Below are 19,014 nucleotides of genomic sequence, written 5' to 3' on the forward strand. Positions count from 1 at the left end.
TGCCAGCTCGGCAATGCGCGACGTAGTCCGCCGAGGTGTCCGGGCCGTGCCCTCAGCAGCGGTCTGGGCTTTCCGCGCTAAGGGAGGACGAGGCGACCGCGTCTCCCCCGCTGACCGCACTCGCGTGCCGGACGCCGAGCGCCCGGCGCGAAGCACAGAGGCCGCCGGTGACGTACGGCGGGGGGCGGTGCCGCACAGGCGCGGTGCTGCCGGTAAAGGGCAGGCAGCGGCGGGCCCGGCAGTGTGATGAGCGCGGAAGCCGCGGTCCCAGGGGCGGGGGCCGGCGGCAGCGGCTCTGCGGCCCCTCGGGCCGGCTCGCCCGCCGCCATGGAGCCGACGCTGCCGCCTCCTTTCCCGCGGGCGGTGCCGGGGACCGGCCTGTTCGGGTGGCTGCGCGGGCGCTGCCTGGGCCGCAGCGCCGCCGTGGACCCGGCGCGGGACACGTTCCGCGCTATGACCGGGCTTTACGGCTCCATCCAGCCCGCCGATTCCATGTATCTCAGCACCCGCACGCACGGCGCCGTCTTCAACCTCGAGTACTCACCGGACGGGTAGGCGAGCCCCTGGGTCCCGCGGCGCTGCCCTCCCCTTCCTGCGGGTGCCAGCCGCGCCGGGCGAGTGGACGGGGAGCCCTCGGTGCCTGACTGCGGGAGGGCGCAGGGTGTCTCGGGCGGCAGCAGCCCAGCCGGGCTGCGGGAGGCTCTCCTGCGTGCTGCCTCGGGCTGGGGACCCCGCGCCCCGTCGGTCTCTGCTGGCGGGGGGCCCTGTTGTAGTGACCTGAGGCCGGCGGACCGTGCGGTCTAAGGCAGCTCCGCAGAAGGAGTAGCGGGACTGAAGCGGGCGGCAGCGCTGGCTCGGCAGGCCCGGACGCGACGCCCTGGCGCTGCGCGGTGGCTGCACCCGGCGGCGGTTCCCGCTTGCTCACGGCTGTCACAGCGGCAGCCAGGCACGCTGCAAGCGGCGTGGCTGGTGTTTAACCCCAGGCATTGCAAGCAGCAGGCACAGGACGGCACGAGTGGAGCGAGAGAGCGCTAACACGGAGAACACCCGTTTATGGGGTGCGCTTCCACTGCCCGGCGGTGTACCAGCTCCTTTCTGTGGGAGAAGGGGAGGCGATGAACGGGCACACGGTTGAGATCAAGGCGGGGGGCAACCCGTTCTTTGTTCGTGCCAGATGTCTTCAGAGACCTAAGTTTCTGTTTAAAATGTGATACTTACTTATTCGTTTAGGGTTCTGTGAATTCTGTGGGTCTGCACTGACAGATGAGTTTAGACACTTGTAGCAGGGTAGACGAAAGCAAGTGACAGACTCATGTAAAATAAAAGAAGCCCTTGCACAACAGCTTAAAGCAGAGTTCAGCTCAGAGATATCTGCACAATTGTATGTTGCAGTATGCTTGTAGGTGAAGTTTTCTCGGCAGAAAGACCTTGCAAACAAGGGTGGTCTCAACAGGTATTTTTCAGTTTGGATAGTCAGAATTGAGATCTTTGTTACCCTTAACGGCTAGTCAGCCACTTCATTTGCGTTTCATCAGAACAGGGTTCTGGTTTCCTTGAACACCTATCCTGTGATGATTTTGCCATAGTTGTCCTTTAAAGCCAAGTTCCAACCGCTTATGTATTCTTCTGTTTTTTGAAGAGGACAAAGTTAAGCTCCAGAAACTATCAAAACCATCATTGGGCGACTGTTGCTGGAAGGTAATTTCTTTTGTACATTCAGGGTGTCCTGGGCTGCATCAAAAGGAGTGTGATCAGCAGGTCAAGGGAGGGGATTCTCCCCCTCTACTGCGCTCTGGGGAGACCCCTCCCTGCAGTCCTGTGTACAGCTCTGGGGCAACCACACGAAGGACGTGGAGCTGTTGGAGCCGAGTCCGAGGAGGCCACAGAGATGCTGCGAGGGCTGGAGCAGCTCTGCTCTGGAGCCAGGCTGAGAGAGCTGGGCTGGTTGAGCCTGGAGAAGAGAAGGCTCCTTAAGGGGAGACCTTAGAGGAGCTTCCAGAGATGAAAAGGACTGACAGAAAAGCTGGAGAGGAGTTTGGACAAGGACATGTAGTGACAGGACAAGGGTGAATGGCTTTAGGCTGACAGAGGGGAGATTTAGGTTAGATATTAAGTTCTTTCCTGTGAGGGACTGGCAGAGGTTGCCCAGAGAAGCTGTGGCTGCCCCATCCCTGACAGTGTTTAAGACCAGGTTTGACAAGGCTTGGAGCAACCTGCTCTAGTGAAAGGTGTCCCAACCCAAACCATTCTGTGACTACTGGGGAAGGGTGCTATCCTTTAGAGTATGGTTTAAAAATTTTGCTCCTGAATTTGCAGTCTGAATGTCATCTTTATGCTGATTTTGGGTGGATGCCAAACTAAGTAGCCATTAAAGTCAGCGTGACAAAAAGAGATGAGGAAAGGGTATGTCTTTGCCTTGCAGAAGTTGGTGGTTGCACTTCAGCATTGGCTGCTGTTACAAAGAGGTGGTGTAACTGGAGTAACATCTGTAAAGGTCTTAGGGGAACACTGTTGTAGTTAATGCAGTGACAGAGTATAAGTTATCTGGAGGTGGCTCACAGCTGGTTGGTTCACACACATGAGCAGGCTGCCAGCACTTGCTGCTGCAGTACAGTACAGCATCTGTCAAACCCTTGCATTTTACAGAGCTCTTCAGCTTGTCTTCTGACACCCCAAAATGCAAACTACAGCGTCTCAGAACTCCCCCAAAAATGTTGCCATTCAACAGATGTCAGAGGAATACCATGGCATGGTCACAGTCAGATGGGAAAGCTGCAGTAGAATGTTTGGTGTGGATGCCTTTCTACTTATTCCTGGGTGCTGTTGTCTTTTTTGTTTTTTCATTTGGATTGGGTTGGGTTTTTTCCCTGCAAAACCAAGCAGGTACCCTCACATGAACAAAGCAGTGGGTTTCATGTCAGAGCTTTATTCTTTTTTCCCCAGAGAGGAACCACTAGGTTTGTGCACTTCACTGCACAAATCGCCCTCAAGTAACTTATAAATAAACTCACTGGTGTTAATACTCCTAACTGTATGATTTAAATAATGTCATCATTAGATCTGGGAACTACATAGCTGTTATAAAACAACCACCTTATTTATTTATTTATTTTTTTAAGTGGTTTGAAAGGTGATGTGTTCTGTCCAGCAAATGCGTCAGCTGTGCAGTAATTATGCCAACTGCCAGGCAGAAGAGTCATGGTCTCTTGAAAAGGGAGTTAGAAGGTGATGTCTCTGGAATAAAACAACATGCTATTTTCTTCTGCATGTTTTGTGTATTAGGCACTTGTGAATAGGCATCTGCAAGAAGGCATTAAAAAAAGAAAAAGTAAACACTGCTGCAGATTAGTGCAGTGTGAACAGAAAACCAAGCTAAGTAATGGTGAAGCTGTGTTTCTGTGAGAACAGGGAGGGGAGGTTCACTGGATGCACAGAGATCTCATTTCTTTTACTGAATACAAATATTTCTGCTTTGTCTTACTCCCCTGCAGGTCAGTGCTGACTGTTGCTTGTGAACAGACTGAAGTACTGCTTTTTGACCCAATATCTTCAAAGCACATCAAAACTCTCTCTGAAGCTCATGAAGACTGTGTAAATAATATCAGGTAAGTCAGAAGGAATATTTCGTCTTACCATAGATGCTTTTCTTGTTGACAGTGTGGTAAGTTTGTGTTACATGCATTCTCGGAGGGTGCCGGCTTTGTGAAGCTGTTAGGCTGCAGTTTGCTTTGTGCCATTTTTCTTCTTTTGGGTATTGGAGGTATGGAAAGGCTGAAAAGGGGAAGAAGAGGAACCTGAAAGTGGTGGTAGTGGTATGCAATGCTGTCAGGTACTGCAGTTTATGGGAGGCAAGAGTATTAAGCTGTTGTATTATCACCTGTTTAAACTTGTCTTTGGAATGCCTTGAACAAATGTGGTAAATCAGAGCATAACAAGTAGCATGTGGTTTATGTTTGAAGTGCAACTCTGAGACCATAATAAGATTAGGTATTTGTATGAATATGGCTGGTATTTTGAATTGTATGAATATGGCTGGTGTTTTGAATTGTAAGAGTAATTGGCACAGTTGCATAGAAATTTCCAAGGAAAGATTGTCTTCTTTAAATGCAGGTATGGTATGGAACTGCTGGGAAAGTGAAATGGCTTCTGCAGTTCAACTTGAACTCAGTCTGTGTGATTTAAATCCACTGACTGTTTATCAGGATGAAATAGGAAATGGCAAGTGCAGAAACCTAAATCATCAGTATTTTTGTCATCTAATGTTTTTCCTTTCAAGTTCTGTTATTTTTAGTTGTTCTGGGTATGAGGATAGACTTTGAAATGTGAACTTAAGGCACTTTTGGACCTTGTGGACAATACTGTAGTCTCCACTCAGATCCTCAAAGAAAGAGTTAAAAAACCCCACCAAAACCAAACAAAAAACCTAAGCCCAAACCAAAAAGCCCCCAAGAAATCCGCAGAATCAGTCTGAGAATTTCCCCTCAACAGAGCTGGATAAAATAAGGGGCGCCAGTGTCTTCACATAAACTGATGTATTTGCCTGCTTTAAACACATATTCACAGATAAACTGATATTTTTCACAAGCTGCCTGTCCTTGCTAGAAGAAACTGAAGTTTTGCATCATTTGGATGTCTGTCTTTCAGAAAAGCTAACGTAAAAGCTGGGGCTAGCTGACATAAATAGAAGAGATGTTTAGAACGTGTTTTTCAGTAAGGAAATACAGCTTTTTGTCTTGCCTGACAGTGGTTGTCCTTTAAACATACTTAGTTTTTAGATAAAGCAAGGTGAGAAATAAAGCTGTATTATAAAGATATCAGAAGGCAAAGGTAAAATGGATTTATTTTGGATTTTACGCATTCCTAATTCAGTGTCTGATCCTCACATTCAAACTGCTCTTGCTAGGTCTTGAGTTAGTGAGATCATATTTTACAAAGAGCATTCTGTTGCAGGCTCTTTGGCTGGTTGGCTGTCTCTGTTGCACTGTGCTGGTCTTTAAACTTATTTAATTCTTTGGCTGAGAACAGCAATGAAACTTCCTGCCACTTTCTTCTCTTACTGAAAGGATGTTCTTTCTTTCTGTTTTATCTGCCTCTGAGGCTTTGTAAGTTTGTAATTGGTCCATTGATGTTTAAATGTCTGTTCTTTGTGTAGTTTGATTTACATAAAAGTACCAGTTCCAAGCAGGTAACTGTTAGGTCTACTATCTAATATTTACCAGACTAAGGTAGTTCCTAGCAATGTGTAGTAAACATTATGCTTTCCTTCAGAGTGCTTCTTAAAGCTTTATTTTGTCTTTGTAGGATATTGGTGTCTTTTTCTGTGTTTTCCTGCATGTCTCCATTTGTTATAAACTTAGTTACAAGGAACTTAATCATGTATTACAAAATATTGTTAGTACATCATTACCTGGAGTATTATTTCTGCTTAATGAGCAGGACTTCAGGCCCTGCAGTAATACAGAAATTCTTTGTAATAAGCACCAAAAATAAGTTTCATTACATCTGTGCCCCATAGCAGGTGCCTCAGAGCTATATATGAACAGAGAAGCACATAGTAGTTCTCTTCTAGCAGTCTCCTAGTCACTGAGGACTTGTGTATAGTAATCTGAAGGAGATTTTTTTTTTCCACCTGAATTCGGTCAGGTTTTTTGCTTGATTAAAACTCCCATGGCAGAGCTGCATGGCACAGGAGTAGTTAACAGTGTTTTTTAAACTTTCTAGCTAGTTTGAGGTCCTCTAGTTTTTTTGATTTCTTAAGTAGGGAGATGAGGAACAATTAATCTCAATTTCTTTCCTCCTGAGTCTCATGCACCTTCAATTAGCTGTTTTTCAGCTAAATCCTAGTCTACTTGGTCATTCTGTATATGAAAGCTGTTCACAATACCATTTGTGTCTCCCTGTCTATTTTTTGTGAAACCTGTTTGTGGCGAGTGAAGCAGGTTTGCCTGTAGCTTCCAAGATAAAGGTAAATGGATTTATACAGGTGAGAGATGTACTCTTGTTTACTTTCACACTAAAAATCTGAAATGTTGATTTCTTCCCATTGTAGTAGGTTATTTTTCATTGGAGTTGTTGCTGTTTTTACCTAATGTAGTGTTTTATATTTTAGACCTAAACCCACACTGTTTCTAGGGGTGACTTACCACACATGTCTGTGTAGGTCATTCTTGCCTTAGTAATCATGTAAAGCTACTTTTGGTGGTGGTTTTTGGGTAGGTTTTATTTTCCTTTCTGCGTCATACAGGGTGCCTTTTTTTCCCCCCTCCAATGCATTCATCAGGTACAAATTCCAAACATAAACCGGTATGTTTTGTCCTTCTAGAAGTAGAATCATAGAATCATAGAACCTTAGAATAGTTAGGCTTGGAAAGGACCTTAAGATCATCTAGTTCCAACCCCCCTGCCCTGGGTAGGGACACCTCACACTTAACCATGCCACCCAAGGCTCTGTCCAGCCTGGCCTTGAACACCGCCAGGGATGGAGCATTCACAACTTCCTTGGGCAACCCATTCCATTGCCTCACCACCCTTACATTGAAGAACTTCTTCCTTATATCCAATTTAAACTTCCCCTCTTTAAGTTTTAACCCGTTACCCCTTGTCCTATCACTGCAGTCCCTGATGAAGAGTCCCTCCCCAGCATCCTTATAGGCCCCCTTCAGGTACTGGAAGGCTGCTCTGAGTTCCCCACGCAGCCTTCTCTTCTCCAGGCTGAACAGCCCCAACTTTCTCAGCCTGTCTTCGTATGGGAGGTGCCACTTGAAGCTGCTGCTTCCAAAGATGATCTGAAATTCTCATCCTGAACAGTGCTTTGTGCACTCTCACTTTGATACATGTACCTGCTTTTGTGCACTTGAAAAGCCCAACTTCAGTGTGCCTGCTTCAAACGCATGAACTGTAGTGTAGGGAAAGGAGAGGCAGAAACATGGGCGCAAAATCCCCTTGCTTTTTGATGGACCCTGTTTAGACTGCCCAGGTGGTATAAAACCTTCCTGAATGCAGGAGGTCTGCATGGCTTCTCCTGGCTCTGCAGCGGCAGCAAGCAGTGCTTGTGAAGCATTGTGTTGCTGGACCCGCATCTGAAGGAAGAGATGGGCAAAGGTGAAATGAAATTAAAGGTCCAGGGAAACGTGGAAACAGTTGCAGGGTTCAAATTTAAATTTACTACATGTTTCCAAGACAGTAATACCATGTGTAGTGTAAACCATGTGGTTAGTAATGTGAGCCATACATCGGACAGTTAATCTGCTGGATTAAATCTCTTGGAAAAGCACTGTTGTATGTCCTGTGTAAAACCATGGGGGTGGATATGTGGATAGAAATGAAAAGAGTAAAGAGCATGGGTTTAATTACGATCCAATGGGTCCTTGTGTAGTCAGAAATGTAGAATTGCTGCGTCTTCTGGTACTGCCTGGCTGTAGTAGCAATAGGATCTGGCAAAAATGGGTAAGAGGCATAAACCACATTCAGCTCAGGCTAGCAGACCTTTATTACAGAGACTGCCAGACCAGTCAATAGGAGTAGCTTGCCAGTGGTCTAAAAACTGACCAGTCATGTCCTGTGTATCGTATGAAGACTTGTTAAGTTTAAAGCTGAGTATTGTCCAGATGGGTAACTGATATATTTACCATAGGGATTCTTTGTGAGCATTTTTTCCACTGGTGGTTGTGTAGTTGTGTGATCTTTACATGATTCTTTAAAAAAAAAAAAAAAAATTCTGCTGCGCTTCTACAGGTTTACTGGTTTACTACTACAGATGTACTACTGGTTCGTATCCCAGCAGCACTATTTTGTGATGGAACTGTTCTATTGGCAAACATTCTGCTGTATCTACTATCTGTTTCGGTGTTTTGTGTTTGGTTTGTGTTGTTTGTTTTTTTTTTTGTTCTGTTTAGTTTTTGGGGGGAATTGTTTAGGTGGGGCTTTTTTGTTTGTTTTTTTTTCTCTGTGGCCACTGTATTTCTCATGTTAGCTTAAGTTCCTGCTTAAGCATATTCAAGTTAGAAAAGGCACTAAGCAGGCACAGTATTTCTTTCTTATTTTCAGGTTTCTAGATAATCGACTGTTTGCAACTTGTTCTGATGACACTACAATAGCACTTTGGGATTTAAGAAAGCTGAACACGAAAGTGTGTACTTTACATGGTCACACCAGCTGGGTTAAAAACATTGAATACGATACGAATACAAGGTTACTAGTAACATCAGGATTTGATGGAAATGTGATCATCTGGGACACAAACAGGTATGTGTCTGTGTTCATGCTGTTATGTTTCTGTTCATGTTCTTCCTGTTCTATTCTGTTCATGCTGTTAGGTATCTACAAGGATAGGGTTCTTCTGTACAAGACAGAAAACCTGCTTTCTTGAATGGTGCTATACTGCATTCGTAAATACCATGATCAGTTTATAGCCCTTATCAAGAATTTGAATCTCCATTATATGGTTATTGTACAGTAGCTAAAAAGAGAGCTTTTCTTGCTGATGTGCCAAAACGTAGTTCTTCCTTTTTGAAAAAGCTCTGTCTTCATTGTTGTGGTGTAATGAAAATGTGGTTTCTGCCATTTCATTCAAATCTCATTAAGTAGGATAAAGACAGTACTCAGAAAAGTTTTAGGATGAGCAAGGATGCTTACTATATTTTTGACTCCTATGGACGTTATTAGGGACTTCAGGCAAAGTTAATTCCAGCCACTTCTTGTGCTTTTTTTTTTTTGCTGTCCAGGTGCACGGAAGATGGATGTCCCCACAAGAAGTTTTTTCACACCCGTTTTCTTATGCGGATGAGGCTGACGCCAGACTGTTCCAAAATGTTGATCTCAACCTCTTCTGGGTATCTTCTGATTTTGCATGACCTTGACCTAAACAAATCTTTAGAGGTTGGCAGCTACCCAATTTTAAGAGCGAGGAGGACTACTTCATCAAGTTCAGGTGAATGCTTTTGGAAAAATGTCTGGCAGCTTCTGTGTTAGAGGTGTGTTATGGGATATTCTTAGCTATCAAAAGAAGGCAGAGGTGGAGTTGGCTGAATTCTGCCAAGGAACCCTTTGGCGTGTTAGCTGCTCTGTTATTCAAGGATCACACATCTGTACTGTTGACTGATAATGTTCTGACTCAGGTGGAGTCCTAGGGTGATTTTTGGCATCAGGATTGTAGCACTACAGGATATAGTGCCCGTGGAGTTTTGTCACCTCGAGCTGGCCATCTCTAGCGTTACTTATGTTCGGTTCTTGTCCTGTAACACAAGAAATTAATCCATGTTGAGAGAGCTGACTCTGCATGAGCTTCAGTAACTACTGTTGACTGTCGTGTAGTAGTGTGGTTGCTCTTTACAGCAGAGCTGGAAGAACTACATGCTCTGAAATTTCTCTGCTTGCTTCCTCCTGCTTTGGGACAGTAATAGAGTAAAATAGTGACAGAAACTGCCATTTGGGGTGTCTGGATATGAAAGGAATGGCCTGGGGAAAAATTCTTACCCCAGCTTCTAGCAGAGACAATGCATAAGAAGGAAGGAATACAGCTTGGCTCTTACTCCCAGTAGTGTCCTGTGGTGGCAATTTATTTATATGAGGCACAAATAGAATGGTACTTTTAGACTATAAACTGAGCTTTGGAAAGTATTTTCTTAACAAGATGCCTTACCATTTACTTAGCACTTCTAAGGAGGGTTAAGTGGGCAACATGCACAGTATGTGGGCTGTGTTAAGCTGTTATGTTCACATGGCTGATGCTGTTTGCAGATGTAACTTCATCAGGTTCCTCTGGTCCTCGAGCTGTTGGTTCACCATGTCACCAGAATGATTCAGGTCCACTGTCTGAGAAACACATGTCACGGTCCTCCCAGCGAGAAGGTAGGAAAAGACTTTTAAAAAGTAAAAAATCATGGACTTGGACTCATTGTATCCAGAAGAGGCCAAAGTGTAATAGTGAAATACTGTGGGTTTGGCTCTTAAGACTTTTTTAAGAGTAGTGTTGCTATAACTTCTATTAAACCAATAAAATACCATTGCACACCAAATCCGGGCATCTAATTTTTATTTTTTCCCAAGAAATCTGATAACAGCAACAAGATCTTTATTTTATCTGATTATGTGATTGCTATGTAGAAAAACAAAAAAAACCCCACCCAACTCAAACCCAGCAGTAGACTGATGAGGAAGGTGAAGATCAATGTCTAGATTTCATTGATACTTACAGTTGACTTCCCGTTCTAGGTGGATCACCTAGAAATAGTTTGGAGGTCTTAACACCAGAGGTTCCTGGAGAAAGAGATCGAGGCAACTGCATTACATCACTACAGCTGCATCCGAAAGGCTGGGCTACGCTTCTTCGATGCTCAAGTAATACAGATGACCAGGAGGTAAAACAAATATGTTTTGGTTTCTTGTTTTGTTTTTGGGTTGTTTTTTTTTAATGCATTGAGATGTATTGATCACAAAACTATATTGACATTTCCTTGTTTTGCGGGTAAATTTAATTAATCCCAAGCACAAACACAGGCTGGGCAGAGGCTGTTTTGAGAGCAGCCCTGAGGAGAAGGACTTGGGGGTGTTGGTTGATGAGAAGCTCCTCATGACCAGGCTTCAGTGTGCACTTGAGCCCAGAAACCCCACATGTGCTGGGCTGCATCCCCAGAATATGAGATGCAGGTCAAGGCTCTGCTGCGCTCTGAGGAGATCCCCCACCTACAGTCCTGCGTCCAGCTCTGGGCCCACCAACATAAGAGGAATGTGGAGCTGTTGGAATGAGTTCAGAGAAGGCACATCTCCTGTGAAGACAGGATGTGAGACTTGTTTTTTTTCAGCCTGGAGAAGACTCTGGGCAGACCTTATTAACAGCCTTCCAATACCTAAAGGGGACAACAAGAAAGCCAGAGGATCTTTTTGTAAGAGCAAGTAGTGATAGGACAAGGGGGAATAGTTTTAAACTGACCAAAGGGAGACTGAGGTGAGATCTTAGGTAGTTCTTCCCTGTGAGGGTGGTGAGACACTGGTACAGGTTGCCCAGAGAAGTTGTGGCTGCCCTGTCCTTGGCAGTGTTCAAGGCCAGGTTGGATGGGGCTTGGGGCAGCCTTGTCTAGTGAAAGGTTTCCCTGCTTGCGGCAGGGAGTTGGAACTCGGTGAGCTTTGAGATCCCTTCCAACACAAACCATTCTATAAGTCTATGATAAGATAGCATTTGAATAAATTAGTTATTTCTGCTTACAAATGTATTTAATTTTAGACCAAAATGAGAATATTTTTCTTTTTTATGACCTCATGCAACTTTTTATCCTGCATTCAGTACTTCTGTTGCCCAGTTTTTCCACAGAATATAGTTTATGGCTCTGTGAGAAGTTTTCAAATAGTAGTTGTGCTGCAAAATGCATGACTTAAAAATACACACCTGCCAAAATATAGGAGATGTCAGCTTGGAAAAGACAGAGGATTGGACAGTTGTGTACTGGTGAACGTGGTTTAAGTTGAGCAGAGAAGCTCCTCTGAATTCAAGTGCCTTTGCAATTTTTTCTGCCTCCCAGGATGAAGTGCTCCTGCTGTGCTGATGAATGCTTTCCAAAGGCTGCTCCTGCACTGCTGTGAAAAAAATCTCATGGCATATTTCAGCATCTACTTAAAACTGCCACAGTGTAGGACTGAGTATGGTGAACTCCAGTGATGTTTATGTAATGTCAAAGTGCCTTGATCTCAGCTCTCACTCTAAAACTCTGCAACTTAAATATAAATTGGATATCGCTCATCTTCCTGGCAGAAACCATTTCAAGCCTTTACTTGAAGTACTAAGACCAGCTACAGCTCATCTGCAACTTGCAGATTTCACTTCCTAAAACACTGCTTTAAAGAAGTAACGGCAGACTTTAAGGCCTATGATTGATTATGTTTCTCAAATTGTTTGTAAAGTGTCACATCATTGCTGCTGTATTGCACTGGGACCCTGTTTAAAGACAAAAAAGCAGTGTCTAATGCACTCAGAAATATTGAAAAAACCCTGACTTCTCATGGGCTGTATACAAAAAGTAAGAATCTGCAGGTTTGAGCACCTGCTCTTGAAGTTATCCAGGTTAACTCAAGTTCACTTACAAAGCCCAGGCAGAGCCTTCAGAACACGTGGATTTTTCCACGTGGTCTTAGGGTTATTTCTAAAGTAGTGCTGTGACAGTTGTGCAGACCACTCTGTTTTCAAGACACAGAGGTTTTACATTTATTTGCCAAAATCACAAATAATTATTTGAATACTTGACTTCAGTTAATAGTTGATGTAGATTTGGGTTGGTTTGGTTTTGGGTTTGTTGGGGGGGATGTGTTTTATGGTGGTTCTGTGGGGTTTTGTTTTGTTGGGTTTGTTTTCTGGGTTTTTTTTGGGGCTGTTTCTGAAGAAAACCACTGTTTGTAATGGTAACAAGTGTGTAGAGCACTGAAAGGAAACTCAGCAGATCAAACCTCTATACAACACAGAATTTTGAGATTGCAAATATTATATTGGATTGATTGATACTGATGATTGACCTAGTTATACTTTCCTGTAGTCCTAGTGTCTGCCTTATTCTCTTCTATTAATTAGTATTGTTTCCTTTGTGTTCATGTCAGTAGAATACATGGTGCATGACTAAGAACACTTGTATGGTGGTTGAAGTTGAATCTCTGAACATGATACAAACTTTGTCATAGAGCTGGTTTTGCATTTCGTTGGAGATTAGTTGATTAGGTTATATGTTAAAATCCCAGACTGTCTCTAACGTAACAAGATGGCTATAGAGCAGTTCATAACACTCCTTCAAAATCTGTTTCCCTCTTGTTTTTAAGATTTCTTTCTTTTTGAAGTTAAGGACACAAAATGCCTATGGTCAGTTATGAATTACAGTAGGCAGAGTTCTACTTTATTGTAGAATTCATTTAAATGTTTGCTAAATTAGAGCAGATGCCTGGCCAAAGGATTAGGCTTTGCTCATTTCAGATAAAAACTAGATTTTAAAGGATTATATCTAGCATCCATTTAATTATAAAAGCAGCTTTGATGCTAGACAGCTGTTTTGCTTAGGCAGTTAAGCAGTAGAGATGTCCAGGAACTGGCCTGTTTTCAGTGTTTCATAGTAGATGCTTATTGAAGAGCAGACAAGCAATAGCATTGACCATTCCTGTTACTCAGCATGCCACAGGAGGGAATGAGTATTTGCAGTGGTTTACTTTTCTTTCAATGTTCCTTTCTTTGCCTCTCCCTTTAGTGGACTTGTGTCTATGAATTCCAGGAAGGAGCTCCTGTGCGCCCTGTCTCGCCTCGTTGTTCCCTGCGATTGACTCATTGCATTGAAGAAGCCAATGTGGGCCGAGGTTACATCAAAGAACTCTGTTTCAGTCCTGATGGCCGGATGATTTCATCCCCGCATGGCTTTGGGATCCGTTTGTTGGGGTTTGATGCATACTGCAGTGAGCTTGTTGACTGTTTGCCCAAAGAAGCCAGTCCTCTGAAAGAAATCCGTTCCCTCTACTCTCACAATGATGTGGTACTGACAACCAAGTTTTCTCCAACACACTGTCAGATTGCCTCGGGGTGCCTTAGCGGACGTGTTTCTCTGTATCAGCCAAAATTCTAGGCACATCTTGCATCAACGGGACCTTCAGGTGGTTGTGGGTTTTACTTCAGTTTAGTTGGAGTGTGTTCTTTCTGAAATCTCCAAATCCAGATAAGATCATGGTTACTATGATCTCCGAACACAATAGTAGAATGAGTTTTCAGCCCAGCACTGTATGCATTCTCATAGTGCATCCACAAATCTGCTTCCATGCACTGTATTTTCAGCCTTCCAAGCAGACCTCTGATCCTGTGCCATCAGGTCATTGTTCTGGTTTGTTTGTACCATAATACTTGTTGATAATTTCTTTCAATGCAACTTCAAGTGGGCTACTTGAAACTAATGTAGAGGGGGCAAGGGTAGCAGTTCAGCCAAAACTCGACCAGACTCCACAGGTACAACACCTCCTTGTTTCAAAGAGCTGGACTTCCTCACGTACACATCCTTGTACACATTGCTGAAACTACTATATGGTGATTATTGGATAAGGAGCTACTTTCTGTGTAATAACACAATTAGTTACTGTCACAAAAAGAAAAGTTTTTTTCTCATTTATGTATTTGATTGTGATTGGCTAGAAATTGAATCAACTTTATGTAATGTTTTGCTACACTTAAAGCATATGGTTTCCTGTGTTGCATATACTGTGTTTATTGCCAGAAGGAAGAGGTTCTGGATAGAGATGTAGCTGCATTTGTTTTCTCCAGGGAATTTAGTAGGAAAAGACTGGGCAAATGAAGCAGGAGTTGAATGGGTGAAGACCCTGCCCTCTACCCACTGAAGACAAACTGGATGTTTTGTACGGTGGGGGTATCCTTGGTTGGCCTCTTTTAGGCATATGTGACTCCTCAGCCTCTAGGGTTACTGTCGTAAGGAGCCTTCTGCATCAGTAACATAAATCTCCATCCTGCATTTGAAACTTAACACTGCAGAATTTTCTGCTGCTGTTAAGGCTGTTTCCCACCTGGCTGTTCTTCCACATCTTGCCTGCACCATTGCTGTGAGAGGAATTTATCTAGGATATGTTCCATAGTATCACCAGGTAGACTTTTTTCACATGTACTGTTTTGGAATGGATTAAAAGCATGCCTGTCTACAGTAAGATCTATTTGGATTTAACTGGGCTTTTCATACGATGTGAAAAACATTAATGTTTACCATTAAATCACATACAAAGTATGAATGCTAAGTTTTAGCCCTTGAGTTAATATAGCTAACCTTGTAAGTAATTATTTCAGTCTTGTACATCCAAATCTGTTTATAATATTCTCATTGCTTGTATATTCCAAAATGTGGGGTTTTTTGGTTGTGTTTTGTGGTGTTTGTTTTTTTTTGTGGGATTTTTAGTTCTTATTTTTGTGTGTGTGTGTGGTTTGGTTTTGTGTTGGGTTTTTTTTTTTGTGTGTGTATTTCACTATGATTTTGCGGCTGCTCAGTTCAGCAGGAAATCTTACGTAAAAGAGACTGTCATATTTTGGTGTTCAGATTTCACTATCTCTGACTCAACAGAGCATGCTTTTTTACAAAGCCTTCTACGAAACACATGTCTAGGGAAAAAGAAGACATTGGTGAAGGTGAGATAGGATCATCAGGCTTATGTATTTTCAGCTTTCATAGTTTTGAATTTGTGTAGGTAGCAAATACTACTGCAATATAAACGGGGTGTTGGTGGAGCAGTCATTGAAACTTAAGGTTCTTATGCATTATGAGAAAGAGAATTTAAATTTCATCTTTTGGAGAAATTGTTTAGTATTAAAAAGCCTTCAATATTGCACATTTGGTAATCTGAGGACTGAGGACTCAATTACTCCTGCATTAGGTTTTCAGCATGTTTATCGTGTCTAGTAGTCTTTCTGCATCTGGCTGATGCACTGTCAGCACAGCTGACAGATTTTTGGTTTATTGCTTGGTAAAAGCCGTAACTTTTCTGTTCTCATGAGTTTTAGCAGAATGATTTGGTGACAGTATCTCAGTAGAACATTGTTGCAGCTGGAGGAGGAAGAATAGTTTTTAAAGTAAATATACTCAGTTAACTTAAAATGCAAATGAATGCCCATAGTCTTCCCAGCAACTTGTAAGTTGAAATGTTACAGAGCATATCTTCTGAGCAATTTTGTTGCTGAAACTATTGTCTTGAACTCAAAAGTAGATGGAGGAAATAATAAATAGAGATGTCCCATTTTCTGTGACGGTTACTCTGAAATTCAAGCACTTGCACCTTTTGAATACTTTTGGTACTCTGTGCAAGGAATACAATTTACTTTAAGTTAATTGCCCAAGCCATGAAATAACTAAATAAAATATGCAAATGTATCTGAGACCAGTTAGAAATACATCACTGGAGCCCAGCTCCTTTTGCATACATGTAACAGCCTGTGATACGAAACTATGTATGGGGCAACTTGGATCTGCTGATTTGTTAGAAAGAGTTCAGGGGGACTTCTCTCATCTGTGACTTAAAAGCAGTGGAAGTGAAGTGTGCACCAAACTTGAGACTGACTGTGGAACACAAGTTTGTTATGCAAAGGAGGAGCTAAGCTGTTTGCAGAGGGACCCACACCAAACAAAACCCATGAAACTGTTAACTGTGTGGCAAAACTTCTGCATACAGTGTTCTTGGTATTAGACCAGTGGAAGTGCTAAGTTAAATGTGCCTGAAGTATTTTGAAACAGAATGCGTTGTGACTGTATGAACACTTGCATTTCTCTGCACTCCCCTCCATTAAAATTTGTTGCCTGTTAGTAATAAACAGGTTCTACCCCTATCCCTGCAGTGGACTATGATGACTTTTCCCGAAGCACTTGCTTCTAGGCTGCTGTTTTCTCACCTCACCATTTTACTAAACACCATTGAAGGGACTACAGGTAACTGAAGATATCTTACTGTTCTCAGAGGCTTGAACTGTGTTCATTTTGGAGGTAAAGGGGAGCACACAGGAAATCAAAGTAGCTCTTGAGTCTGCTTGTTTGTTTTCATGGCTGGTTTTGGTTTTTCCTCTCAGAAATTCCTTGAACTGGTAGACTGCTTATGACTTTAATTCTATGCCTGTTAATATGCACTGAGTGTTACTTTTTTAATTCTACCTCATGATCCACTGTTTTTTATAAGAGTATTGTGCTGAAACATTGGATACCAACTTTTCTGTATCAAGAAATTTTACTCCCAAGTGACACATTATCACAGCATTGTGGCTTGACCAGCCTTGCCCAGCTCTGGAAACCAGAGCTGCTGAGCAGGAGTGTAGCATTGGTGCTAAAAGTTGACATTGATCTGATTAAGGGGTTTGATGGTAACACTGATGTTTTTGTAACGTGTCCAGTGGATGCACATTAATTCTGTCCATGTATGCTGTAGAAATGTTCCTTAGTTCTTCTGATTATATTGGTAATACGTTGAATTAGAATAAGTAATATTAGGTTTTAATAAGTTACTTATTCCCTTTCAACACAACTTGGAAATTTTCAATGAAAGTTAATCTACTTTACCTGTGAAGTTCAAGCAACACTTATTGAAACACTGTTTAATAGTTCATAACTGATACGTCTTTCCACCGTCTTGGTGGAAAGAGTAATTTTCAGTTACTTCTGAATAGTTTTACCTTACCTTATTGAATTAATGAAGTAATTTGCTGGTGAGCTTTGGATTATTTCTAGATAGTAAAAAAAAAAAAAAAGTTTGTCTTGCTGTTATGTTTCAAAAGATGAATTCTTAACCTTCCATAAATATATAAACCTGAAATAAATACAAAAAATTGTTTCAAATGGTAGGTGAAAGACTGCACAGACTGCACTAACAGCTAAGTAAGCTATTGACTTATATGAGAGGTTTCTTTAAGATGTTTACTTTTGACCACTCAAGTGTTTATCATTTGATAGATTTTACAGTATTTATACTGAATAAGAGATCTCAATTTGATTGTAAAGCATGTAGTATGTTTTTTAAATGGATGGTTTCATATTTGTTAACTTCTGTAGTAAAAGAATTCCTCCATTCACAGCAGGGCTGATCAGCAAAAGCCGATAAACTGTGTAATTAAGATCTGTACAGGAATGTCAATGTATAGCAGCAATGACAGGAACCAAACCAGTGTCTGAAGCTCGTAATCTTCCGTAATAGTCCAGTGACTGTATGTTGTGGGAGTAAATGCATTTTCTGAGTATTCCATTAGAGTTCAGTCTGTAAATCACTACAGCACTGTTGGACATTTGTGGGTAGGGTGAGAAACTGTTAATAGGACTGTACAATGACATTTGTGTATATGTACTTTATCCATATGAGGTAATTTCATTTCAGTATGTATGCAGCCATGGGGCATGGGCCCACTTGTCAAACATGGGTAGTTCAGGGAAAAATGTTAACCTCCAAACAGAACTATTGGGGATAGAAAGAAAAGCACAGTGATATAGACAGACACGCACACGCATTTGTTTGCACTCTTGGAAGTCTTGGTAAGGACAGTTTGATTGCCTACTACCAGAATTAGAATGTATGCATCAGGTTCTTCCGGGGTTTTGGGGGATGGTGTGGTTGATTTTCGTGGGGTTTTTTTTCTTTGTGTGGTGGTGATTTGGTTTTGGTTTTTAATTTGGGTAACTGATGTGGAAATGGTCCTGATAGCATAAAACATGGGTTTGTTGCTTTATGAAATAAGAACTCTTAAAAAAGAAATATTCTTGCCAAATGAAAGCTTTTTAAAAATCTAGTTTACAAGATTCTAAAAAGTTGGAGTAAAAGAAAAAAGTCAACAGCCTGCAGGAAAAAGAAACTTCTCATTTCCTGATCTTAGTCAAAGGTGCATTTTTCTAAAGCACTAAGTAACTTCAGTTAAGGTTTTTATTACAAGAATTGTGCATGTAGAATATTTTGAAATATCTGAGATTTCATAGTAAAAATTGTAGCCTTTTAATATAGTATAGGAAGTACCAGACCTGCTCTTAAAATATTGTACTTACAGTCATACAGTAACTTACTATTTGTGGACAGTTTCTCTTGCTTGCATAATAAATTATTTAAGAATTCACTGAATTAAAATCTATTTTAATGTATTTATCTTACACTGAGCTGTGTTTTGTAATGCTCACTGGTTCTTGCCTACTCCCTGCAACTAAGACTTAAAAAACAGTGCTTACAGCAAAACAAACCTCTGTACACAGGTCTCTTCCCCTCCACCGGTTTCTTTGCTACTGTCCTTACTGTCAAGCATGCTTGTAAGAAGAAACAGTTCACTCATGAAGCCCAGAAAGCAGAACACATACTAGGGCTAGTATGATAATTACAAACTAAGTACAAGTAACTAAGTAGAAGTAACCATTCCGTTGCCTGAGACAGTACTTGTGGGGCAGAGAGCTCCTTTCCAATCCTTGAAGGCAGCATTGCTGTTCTTTGTAAAATTCTGCATTTGCCTGGTGAACAGGCAACAATCTGTCCATGAGGAACAGCTTAAGACTG

General features: G+C 42.1%; 1 protein-coding gene across 3 annotated transcripts; it reads left to right on the plus strand.

Moving 5' to 3' along the window:
* Nucleotides 1-246: 246 nt before the first annotated feature.
* On the plus strand, nucleotides 247-18,611 carry DCAF10 (DDB1 and CUL4 associated factor 10). Of its 3 annotated transcripts, XM_065662277.1 has the most exons (9): nucleotides 540-551; nucleotides 1,640-1,698; nucleotides 2,647-2,817; nucleotides 3,492-3,605; nucleotides 8,047-8,244; nucleotides 8,724-8,929; nucleotides 9,739-9,849; nucleotides 10,213-10,358; nucleotides 13,218-18,611. In XM_065662277.1, exons 3-9 carry the CDS (start codon nucleotides 2,678-2,680, stop codon nucleotides 13,584-13,586), a joined length of 1,284 nt encoding a protein of 427 aa, XP_065518349.1. In that variant the 5' UTR covers nucleotides 540-551; nucleotides 1,640-1,698; nucleotides 2,647-2,677; the 3' UTR covers nucleotides 13,587-18,611. The 3 variants fall into 3 exon arrangements, with proteins under 3 accessions (XP_065518347.1, XP_065518348.1, XP_065518349.1); XM_065662275.1 differs by lacking the exons at nucleotides 1,640-1,698; nucleotides 2,647-2,817 and having other exon boundaries at nucleotides 247-551; XM_065662276.1 differs by lacking the exons at nucleotides 1,640-1,698; nucleotides 2,647-2,817 and having other exon boundaries at nucleotides 265-551; nucleotides 13,242-18,611.
* Nucleotides 18,612-19,014: the final 403 nt, after the last annotated feature.

The sequence above is a fragment of the Lathamus discolor genome, chromosome Z (assembly GCF_037157495.1).
Source record: "Lathamus discolor isolate bLatDis1 chromosome Z, bLatDis1.hap1, whole genome shotgun sequence".
In the NCBI taxonomy this organism is placed as follows: domain Eukaryota; kingdom Metazoa; phylum Chordata; class Aves; order Psittaciformes; family Psittacidae; genus Lathamus; species Lathamus discolor.